Raw genomic sequence first — 11,522 nt, 5'->3', positions numbered from 1 at the left:
GTTGATGTATCTGGATTTGGTAAGACACACAAGGTCCAGATGAGCGTGCGTGTGTTTCTTCATCATGATCTGACTCAGCAATCCTCTATAGGTGAAGCAGAGTACTGCTAATTCATTTTAGAGGATGAAGCTAGCTTTAATCTAATCACTGCATAAAACTGTTCTGCCATATATACATGAATTACTGACCTTAGCAAAGATGCTACACTCTGCCTCTGCAAACAGAGAAATGTCAACAAGTAGGAACTGGGTTCTGGAGGGTAGGTAATAAAACTGACATAAATGTTCTCCATACCTTTAAGAGACAAGCAAGGAAAGGTTTTCTCCCTCACTTTGAAAGAACAGCCTCAAGGTAGCTGTAGTTCACCCACCTGCTGTGCTGAACTAATAAAATGCATGAAAGTGACTCTAAAATGTTGCCTGGGAGATGTGTTCAGCTGCAGTGAAACGCAGGTCGTGCTCTCTAAAGGACAAGACTGAACAAACTGACAATCACTGTTTCCATGACATCACATGCCCTGTTTTCACATAACTGAAATGCTATATATGTGCATTACAGCTATATATAAAACGGAGTCAGGTGCTGCATCTCATTACTCTACCTTGTTCCCAATGTCCTGAATGAGGATATTGTGACCATGAATTTGCATGGGAAAAGAACTAGAGCCTGTATGAATTGAAATACTGATGACTCAATTGTGTGCATTAAAACGTCATTGGTATTTCAACAACTGTAATGTAATAGAACTAGTGATTCTGATGTTTCATTTATGTACATTATAGCTATATATAAAACAGAGTCAAGTGCTTCATCTCATTACTCTCCCTTGTTCCCCATGTCCATGAATTTGCATGGGAAAAGGGCTAGTGTCGGTATACACTGGGTTCATTGACGTCAAAACGTCATTGGTATTTCAACAACTGTAACATATCCAAACTAAAATCATTCTGATGTTTCATTTACTGTCAAAAAGTGTAGTGCTATATGCAGTCAACCTCCATTTTTTGGCTTGAAATAGAAGAGTACAAAGATAGTGTTTTTACTGTGCATTGTGCGAGTTTTTCGGAAGTGAACGTTTCATAGCACTGTAATGATTTTGACAATGGGACAGTCAGTAGTGCCTTAACAAGCTATCCTAACTAATAATCACTAAACAGAGGTATATCTGCACATGCTAGAACACCTACTTACCAAACTGTTTATTTTAAACAGTCTTTATTAAAGGACACTGGTCGGTTGAAAAAAAGAATTAATAAAACTCTTCAACACAAAACCCCCACAGAGTATACAAAATAAAATATGGCATGATACGGTTTAAACATTGGCTTTTGCAGAGGTCTTGAAAAAACAACAAAACCAGACCCCCTCTACTGCTTGGCAAAAAAAACATTTTCAAGGTACAATTAGATTTCTTGCTTGACTTTGCCTGAGACTGAATACATTGCAATACTCATATTTCACCAAAATCTTTAGAAAACCCAATTAAAATGTAATAAATTAACACAAGGCACTTGGCGCTGACAGTCTCAATACTGTATGAGAGATAAGAGAGTGGCTATATTGTGTATACAGGGCACATAGATAAACAGAAGAAACTGTCATATGACAATGGGGCTCAATCCTGTTCCTAAAGATCAACCTACCTGCAAGGTTAAGTCCTAATTCATATCAAATATTCCTGAATCTTCTAATCAAGGTCTTTGTGAAAATTAGGTGCGACTCTAAACTCTAGAGGAAAGTATATCTTTAGAAGCAGGATTGAATGATCCATGTTCCGTATCATAACTGATTGAAGTAATTTGTAAAAGGCAACTGAACAGTTAACTCAAAGGATATCCCAAAATTGCATAGAAAAGATATATGGTGAAGTATATACATTGTGTAGAAGCAAACCAATTGGTCACCTATGATCGGACTAGTTTAATCCCCTGCCCCGTGTCTAGTATGCTGGGAGGGAACCAAGAAAGTTTCAGTCTCCTGACGCAGCGCAAACACACACTACACAGCCACAGGAGGTTGAGTCCGCAGCACCAGTTCGCCACAGCCACCAATGGGTAAGTGGCCTTGGGGAAGTGCGTTTTCCAGTGCTTGGCCACATCACTTCCAGTGGGCAGGTGGAGAGCGTAGTCACTCCAGGGTTTGGACACGCCGTATATTGCGGAGATGACCCGACCCCTCTCTGACCACTGCACGCCACTGTCAGGATCACAGTTGTATTTCACCCACTCAGCAGTGAAGTCTCCCAAATGAGGGGCTTCCTGGGCTTCGGCATCCTGGACAGGGCTCATCTTGGCTCCTTGTACTGCCACATACATCTTTTCCACCTTTCGTACCGCCTTCACCCACGGCGCAGAATTCTCAGTGTCCAGGACCAGGATGAGGCGGGAGGAGAAGCTGGTGTTCCGTTCCTTCCACATATCAAGGATCTGTTGCAGACGCAAGCAGTCGCCACCTGTGGACAAGAAAGGTTGTCAATCAGTGGAAAAGGTGGGTGCTTCTTTTCTTGACCAAGTGACCAGAATAAGCTGTACCAGACATTTGGTCGCTTACTACCAAGGGTTTGTCAACTCGACAAGATGCGCGTTAAATATCGCATGCGATTTATCGTGCAGCCCTACTCTAGACTAGTTCAAAACAACAAGACTATTCAATCATCATTGCACCAGCTTGAATTCAGTAAAGAAATTCCCATTCAAAAATACAGAAAGTGCTGAGAAGATGTGATGGACTGTTGCTGCAGGGGAAACGGAGAGAGACGGTGCGAGCAACACGGAAAAGGTGTAAAATATCTGACAGTTTGCCATGCTGCGGGTAAGACTGCGAATAACATTCGGCAAGTATCTCGTTCAAAAACTGAATGAGGATTCCTGGCTGTTTCTCACCCACCCTGGTCTGATCAAACAGTATGACAGAGACTGTGACATCCCATATCGCTCATAAGGATTAATACCTCACTGAGTTACAGGACGCACACACAGGCAGGAAGATAAAGCATGGTGGAGCGATGGAACCAAGATATATCTTTACAGTTTGGAGAGCTTTCAGAACGATAAATTGCTAAAGCCCAGTCAAAATAAAAGCATTCATGCCTTGATCTTTTTTACAAAGACCTGAAAAAGCAATACTGATTTTAGCATTTAAGGACCTATGATATAAATAACTACCAATTGGTATATGATATACAGAAATAAATTGAGTTTGGGTCTTCCTCCATACGTTTCAATAAAAAAAAAAACATCTATACATCCTCCGATTCATAGCCTTAACTCAGTTAATTTAGATAATTCCTGCCCTACCAATTGCACCTGCTATCCAGCTCTTACCTGCCAGAATCCAGTCTCCGCTGCGAAGTGTGTGGCCACTGTAGTAGAGGATGTAGGTGTCATGCCGTGGGCCTTCTGTAGTGCAGAGCTCCAGAAAAGAGCGCAGTTTGGCCTGCAGGGTGTCCAGGCTTAGACTGGTGGAGTAGTCACATCCGAAGGTCTGGATGATGTGGTGGGAGAAGAGTCGCTGCACAGCGTTCAAAGTAGCTGTGGTGTGCAATTCCTGAGCTTGCCCCGGAGGCAACAGCAATGGCTGTCCATCCGCACTGCATCGCATTGAGAAAAAGAGGATAAAATGATGGGTGAAATGTGGAAGAGAGGCTGATGCTTCTGAATTGCCAACTGGGTCACCTTGACCTTCTGAGTGTACACTAACCCATGTACAAAAAAAGAAGAGGGGTAAGCACAATGGAGAGTGAATTCAAAAAGGTCTTGAAAATGTAAGATGCAGGAAAAGGTACAAAGAAAAGGAGAAAGGCCATGGTAAGAATGACGTTAATCCTTTTGAAAAATGCAAGCAATTCTGCAGCTCCTCACAGAGTCAACCTAACCTGTTCTGCCTTTCTAAAAGATCACGGCAAAGCTTCCTCTGTAAATATCACCCAGAACCGTACTCGCTAATAACAACTGGACAATTAACAACCAAGACCATTATGATCCCCCCATACCCTTGCTTCCCATAGATTGTGATTATAAAACCAAGACCAACTCTGTGTGGTGGCAGTGTTGAAAGATTATTTCCCATGCTTGCTGAAAACTGAAATGGCAAGTCTAAGGCACAGTGACCCATGAAAACTACCCAGGCAGGTGCTGAGCTATTCAAGCGGAAATGACCGCTTCTCTGAGCTCGTTTGTCAGGACTTTTTCCTTTTCTCTCAATCTCGTAGTTTTCCTGTTTGCATTTCTCTACCGCTTTAGATCCTATTTTTTTCTGCTCAACCCATCCCTGGTTCAATGCCTCTCATTCCCAAACACAACATTTTTAAAATAATATCATGACCAAAGGCAACATTTGAGCTGAAATGACATTTCACAAGAAGTTTACTAGCCACAAGGCATCTATCAGAACAGATAAACAAGATTTTAATTAAAAGGGCTAATAAATTGTTCACAGTTTATATAAAGTATTAAAATGCTTTCTGGGTGAACCATCTGAACATTTGGATGATGGCCAGAGCTCATTCCTTTTAAATGTGAGAGGAAATGGTATCACAGCATCTGCTAAGAATGAAAACTAGCTCTTGCTGCTGAAGGCGAGCCTGTCGACCTGAGCATTTCTCTCTCCTCCCTCCCTCTCATCTTCCCAAGAGGTCCTCGTCATGGTAAAAACATGATCTGTACCCATCAGATGGAAGATTACACCTTGCTACATTCCCCTCATGCACCCGCTTCATGCAGAGCCTTTTCGAAGAGGCTTTTTGAAGAGGCTGTGCAGCTGCATCCTAATCGACATCATAATCAGCGACCTGACTGAAGGTCTGCCCTGTACCCCACCCTCGCACTCTCTCAGTATACATGGCACATGCTTCTCCCAGCGGGACCAGCAATAGACCAAGTTTATTAAAGGCTATGAGTTTATTTAATGCTAACGTGTTCATAAGATCCAATCCGGGGTGGTTTTCCACTCTTCTTTTTCTGGACACTTAGCAAAGGACTGATCAAGATGCACATTCAAAATGAGCAAGAGTGAGGCAGCAGATCCCTTGATAGTGTAATCATGATTATTAATCATCTCCCTGATTTAGCTACTGCTACACATACAAAACAAGCTGTTTTAAATTACTTCATCATCATAGTGAAATCACAACCATGGCCAGATTCAAAAATCAAAAGCTATTCAGTATTCAGCAACTTGACCTGACGTGCTGAACATCAACGTGAACTATGCTGTAGGGATGGGAAGATTCACCGATTCGCTCGGTGCATCGGCAAAAAAAATTAACAATGCGATGCATCGGTTTAAAAGGTGTGTATCGGATACAAGTTGGCATTTGTATCGCGGCTAAAGCAGTTCCATAAACGACAATGTAAATTCACACAATCTCACCAATGTGTGGACGCTTAATCTTAAGCAGCCTTTAATGTCGATCATGGATCAAATCGATCCACCATGGCAAACAGCGAATATATTTGTGCTGTTTAATGCATTTGAGACGTGGTGTTTTCCTCAGTGCATAACTGACATGTCTCAAGTATATTTTTTCTCTGTAAATGTTAGAAAGTCATGCAAATATATAAATTTTCCAGCATAAGTTGCCACAGTGACTGATTTTGATCTTTGTTAAATTTGTTTTATGGAACGAAATCATTTGACAGCGAGTCAGACTATAACTAAAATAAGCCTGGCCTATTTGGTAAACTTGTTTTATGAAACAGGCCTCGAGGCATTAGAAGTCAGAAGACACAAGTTAATTTATGATTTGCTGTCTGCCTGAACCAAAGAAATAAATGCGATCATATTTTTTCCATTGCATCGAATCGCATTGTGTTGAATCGGATCGAATCGAAATCGGATCGCACTGCATCATAATAGGGGTGAATCGTATCGCATCGCTAGCTACTTCATATGTTCAATGTATCGTATCGTTGGCTATGCATCGAGATGCATATCGCATCTGCCTCAGTTATGGAGATGCACATCCCTAGTAGATAAGATGCCTTTTTTTTCTTAGTGCAGGGCGAAAAAGCTCTTTGCAAAAAATATAAAATCTTAAGAACACAGCAAATACAGTAACCTATATCAGAAATTTGGTTTTATGGAGAGCCAAAAGAGGTACTGCAAATTTTAATATAATCTGACAGAGATATGAGGGTCCTACTAAGCATTTGCTTTAAAACCTCTACATTGTCATAACGTAGAAGACACATAAGTTAATTTATGATTTGCTGTCTTGTCTGAACCAAAGAAATAAATGCGATCATATTTTTTCCATTGCATCATATTGCATCGAATCGCATTGTGTTGAATCGGATCGAATCGAAATCGGATCGCACTGCATCGTAATAGGGGTGAATTGTATTGCATTGCATCGCTAGCTACTTCATATGTATCTTCAATGTATCGTATCGTCGAGATGGGTATCGCATCGGCCTCAGTTATGGAGATGCACATCCCTACTATGCTGGTAAATAAAGGCCAATTAAAATAGAAGTCATTTGCATATACTGTCAAAGTCTTAAAGGTAGAGTAGGAAAAACTGTTCAATTATAAGGGTCAAAGAAAGGATGGAAATAAGTCCTGTAAAACTGTTTTTAGTTAACAAAATATGATAATCATTATAAGTGGACATTAGGAAACATGCTATGCAAGTGTAGACCATGGCCCACTTAACACCAAATATTTAATATATAAATATACTTTTGCCGTGGGTACAGATATTTAGCTTATATGGATTTTCTATGAAACTGAATTGGGCTTGAAGTTCAGTCTTGCATTGCTGCTAATATTATTCCTGTATGATAAATTACAAATGTTTCTCAGTTGTAAGTCACTTTTAGCTTCTGCTAGATGAATACATCTAAATGCACGTGAACTGATTCTAAGAAATATGATTAATAAGAAAACTAGTTTCTCAGGTATTAATGTTTGTTTTATAAAACATAAAGGAGAAGCTTTCTGCAAGGTTATTGATTTCTATCAATGTACTTGTGAACATGCAAGTCAGAAAATGCCTTTGAATGCCATATCCCTGTTGTGTATATGTATGTGCAGTTACCTGCTGTAGCAAGTGGGAATTACCACTGCATACCCAATGCAGGTGCCTCCCAAGCAGTTGCCCAGTTCGTGGAAGAGTCCATGAGCCAGAGACTCCAGTGGCAGTACCACTAAAAACACACTCATGAAGAGTCCATTAGAGGCCTGTGGAGAGGAACCCTCGGTGATCAACAACTCTGAAGTGGATTCAAAGGTACATCCAAACAAACACACTCTAACTTCATGGCAGAGTTTAAAAAGACTGATATTATACACATCTTGATGTATGCAAATGATCACAAAATCACAATAAAAGAGGCTATGCTGGCAATAGCGTACTTGCATACTACTCTACGTGCAATTTAGATTTATTTCTACATAGATATTTGCTTAATTTGATCTTTTTTTGTGTTCTAGATCATGTAGTTCATGTTGCATGGCGCTAGCAACACTATGGTCAAAGTTTGAACTCTCAGGACGCTCACATACAGATAAAATACATAACTTGAATGCAAAGTCATTTTGGATAGAAGACTGCAGAATAAATTGACTATCAGCCACCATTTTACCATCTGTTTCTTGACTCATTTGATCTGTTTGCCAGATGCCACATGCTAAATTAAACAAGCTATGTGATGATGTCACGTGAATCGAAATTTAAATTCGACATTTTTCTGTTGTATGCTACATACATACAATTTGCTTTAAAAATAGTGCACAATCTGCAGTCTTCAGTGAGTAGTATGCTAGCATTCCTTTTGTTCTCAGGCCTGTTCATTTTAATCAAGTGTACTACAGCCTGAATATACCTCTGACTCACCTGCATACTGTTTGCCTTGGCAAAATCATTTAAAAAATAAATGATATAAAATAAAATTCATTTATTATAAAAAATGAAACTGCATTTGTTTTACACGCTGAATAACGTTAGCAAAGTTGGAAGTGCTTCTAATGACTCATTGCAGCATTCATATCTTAACATTAAATCTCAAGTGAATTACTATAAAGGTTAGATTAGGCACTTCTGCCCAAGGCCTGATGGATGGTTTATTGAGTTGTCCCCATTTAACATTATGCATATTTGGTGTAGATAAGATATTATGGCATATAGTGTTTCTAATACGTTAAAAGAATACTTCAACAAAAATATTAAGTAATTTATGTTATCATTTACTCACCCTAATGTCATTCTAATTTTGCATGACTTACTTTGTTCTGCAGAATGCAAAAAAAAAGGTATTTTGAAGAATGTTGGTAATCAAACCATTTTGATTACATTGACTTTTACTGTATGGTTAAAACCAGTTGACACATTCTTCAAAGTATCCTAATTTGTGTTCCATAGAAGAAAGAACGTCATACAGGTTTGGAACGACATGAGGGGGGAGTGAATGATGACAGAATTTTCATTTTGATGTTGTTAATGTCAATTATTGTCAAACAGGATTCATGATATCTAGATAGATCAGAATTATTGTGAAAGCATTAATCAACCTGCATTACCTGCCATGAGACAGCCCCTAGTATGATGGTGGACATCAGGCAGAAGAGCACCAGCCGTTCAGAGATGAGGCAGAAATGACGCATGCCCCTGGAGGCCATGATCCTGTCCAAATTTAGTGTTTGTGAGCGCTGGGCCGCCCACGTCTTCTGACACTCGCCTAGCTTGGTGTGGAAGCACCATAGCGTGACAAGGAACACCATGTGGCACAGGATCCACAAGAGACCAAAGACGCAGAAGCCAGGGATGACCAGATACCAAACATCCAGGTTACCCAGCTTAAAGGCACAGAGCACAAAGAATGCCAGCTCAACAAATGCCAACGGGAACAGAGAAAATCTCCTCCACAGACCACCGGCTGAGAGAAACTGCTTCCAACGTTCTGTCGCCGACAAGCTGCAGAAGTACACATCCAGAAGGGGCTCGCAGATAAGCCGGCCCAGGTAGCAGCTGAGCGCGAAGGGGTTTGCTTGGATCTCCAAGGACTGGAAGAAGGTAACAGCGGTGATCACAGCAAAACAGGCTAGATTAGGGAGAGCCAAGGGCGACTTCATGCGAAGGTCCACAATGAGGGCCGTTAAAGCGAACGTCAGAGCAATCATGGCCAGTGATTTGCGGAAAACCAAGCTGATGCTTGCGACACCAAATCCCAGGAGCTCTAAAAGCTCGGATGAGGTTAGAACAACTGGTTTATTCGTAGCGCTACTGCACAGACGTTCTGTTAGGGCCCAGAGCATCCGAACAGCCACGCTAGCGAGCAACAGGTAGTTTGTGACCTGCTCCTTTATGTCGTTCTCCAGAGACTGGCTGTTGAGGAAGCACAGGAGTCCCTGCAGGAAGCCGAACCACAGGTGGAAGAGACTTAAACTTGCTGACTCCATTGAAAAGTAGTAGTAGAGGATACAGGCTATGGCCGAAACGAACAAACCCAAGATGAAGATGACCAGAATCATGGACTCTGCAGTCTGTTCCCATCGTACGTACATTCCCAAGCACACGGCTGCCAGCAAGTTGAAGCTGGAGAGATACCCCAGACAACGGAGGGAGGACCACATGTCCACACCCTTGTCCGACGACTCTTGGCCTGACATTTTTGAGTATAATCACAGAGGATTAGGCCTCACTCCTCCAAGACTAGGAAAGATAATGTTGATGCATTCCACTAAAATCAATAATAGGACAAAGAGTTGATAGTCAGTGATGCAATTACAAAAACATCAAAAACACAATCATATAATTGAGATATTAATCAGGCATGTGAGCTCAGAAAACTGAATTATCATCTTGAAAATATGTCATATATATATATATATATATATATATATATAATCTGTATGTATGCAGAATATACTGTTTCTATTCAGATGCTAACTTTAAAAACAGCCCAAACCTGTTAAATACTCACTGTAACTGGAGTGGAAGGTGTGACAACTAGCCCCGGTCTCAGCTTCATATACATATATAAAGAGAGAGGAGATGAGATTTTTTTTAAGCATATGATGGTTGTGCAAAATTAAACGGTAACACGATTTTTTGACAACGATGTATAGGCTACATAACAGATATATCTTGACCGATACTGTTCAATATCAGGATTAGTAAGTTAGACGTCAGATGTGAAACTGCCACATAAACAACACAGACAAGGCACTCTCAACTGTAACACTGTAAACGCTCTGAAGGCATTCAAATATCGCGATAACACTTCAAAATAGGAGTACTAACAACTGACTTTTGTCATTCAATTCATCTTCGTTAAAAAATAACATATGTAAACTGATTCTTACATTTGTTTATGACAACGAGTTTTTGATTTCCCGATGTCCATGATGCTTCCGGACTCCAAACTACGGCAGCACAGAGGGCTCAAACGCGAAGTGTAAAATATGCGCTGACATTACGTTCTCCACTTCCATTCACATTGTGTTGGATGTATTTTCAGGTGTTGTTGTCATATACATAGTTAATTAGTCGGTTTGATTATTGGATATACTATGTATAGGTCCGGTGCAAAAATGTGCTGAATTGTGATGTCAAAAAGTCTTTCTGTTTATAACAAAGATAATGTAAAAGGCTTTCTGTTTATAACAAAGAAAATGTATTGCTGTATTGCTTATTTACTTTTTCCATGTACCAAAAATAAACTCATATAGCCTTACAGTTTATCTTATTATTAAAAAATAAATAAATAAAACGTTGTAACCCACACAAATTAAAATGGTTCTGACCCTTGTGGGTTATAAAGTGTTTCTATCTGTGGGCTGAGAAACATAAAACAATGCATTATTATTTATGTATTTTTGCAGGTTTGCATACTTTCATGATGGGCAAGCTTTAAGTTGTTCTAGTGCTGTGGATAAGATGCTTCAGTTATGATCATTTCTCATTTTTATGCCTGAAAATAAAATACTTAAAATCAAGCATTATAAAAAAAAAAAAACCTCTATATAATAGAAAGCATAAATCTCTCTGTATGCTTTAAAAACACGGTGGCGTACAGTAATCAAGGAAGTCAAAGTAGGTGAAGCGGCTCGCTCCCGCTCTCTTTATGATCAGCCCCGAAAATGGAACCTCAGCGAAGTGTGGCATTTTCTCTCCAAGGTAAGGTCCCTGCGTAGGTTGGAGCTCCCTGACTGGGTAAATAGAAGGCAGGCTGCCTCCCACACAAACTTCTGCAAGCATGAAAAGAGAAAGAGAGAGAGAAGTTATGAGCTCCCATAGCTGTCTGCTACCTACATCAAGGAGGTCTTTAATACCTGGAGAAAGCTATTCTCATTCATCTCAATGGCAGTTGCTCAGTTGGCGCATGACCCTGTTGAAAATGTAGGAATTGTAAATCAGGAATCTGCCATTTTTGAGAATGGCTCCATGCCCAAAAAAAATACATAATATATGTAAGGGATAATCAACGGCTAACCGTGCATTAAAGGATTTTAATGCACCATGTGGAGGCAAAGAACCGCCCGACGCGAAGCGGATTATATATATTGGAATATATATATA

At 40.2% G+C, this 11,522-nt stretch overlaps 1 protein-coding gene across 4 annotated transcripts in view; it reads right to left on the bottom strand.

Annotated features, from left to right (window-relative positions):
* Positions 1-875: 875 nt before the first annotated feature.
* Positions 876-11,522, bottom strand: part of LOC107656353 (transmembrane protein 168-A-like) — a 54,384-nt gene continuing 43,737 nt past the window's right edge. For 2 of the 4 annotated variants that reach the window (XM_016444156.1, XM_016444155.1), the window contains 5 exons: positions 11,018-11,191; positions 8,522-9,681; positions 7,041-7,183; positions 3,325-3,590; positions 876-2,453 (listed from right to left, as the gene is read on the bottom strand). In XM_016444156.1, the coding sequence (XP_016299642.1) occupies positions 1,906-2,453; positions 3,325-3,590; positions 7,041-7,183; positions 8,522-9,610 (2,046 nt within the window). In that variant the 5' untranslated portion in view covers positions 9,611-9,681; positions 11,018-11,191 and the 3' untranslated portion in view covers positions 876-1,905. Of the gene's footprint in view, positions 2,454-3,324; positions 3,591-7,040; positions 7,184-8,521; positions 9,682-9,924; positions 9,967-10,306; positions 10,854-11,017; positions 11,192-11,522 lie in introns of those variants that run through there. The other 2 variants (XM_016444154.1, XM_016444153.1) reach the window with 2 other exon arrangements.

Source organism: Sinocyclocheilus anshuiensis, unplaced genomic scaffold (assembly GCF_001515605.1).
Source record: "Sinocyclocheilus anshuiensis isolate Anshui unplaced genomic scaffold, SAMN03320099.WGS_v1.1 scaffold183, whole genome shotgun sequence".
Taxonomy (NCBI): Eukaryota; Metazoa; Chordata; class Actinopteri; order Cypriniformes; family Cyprinidae; genus Sinocyclocheilus; species Sinocyclocheilus anshuiensis.
Note: the sequence above shows the minus strand (reverse complement) of the source record. Positions and strands in the feature narration are given on the sequence as shown.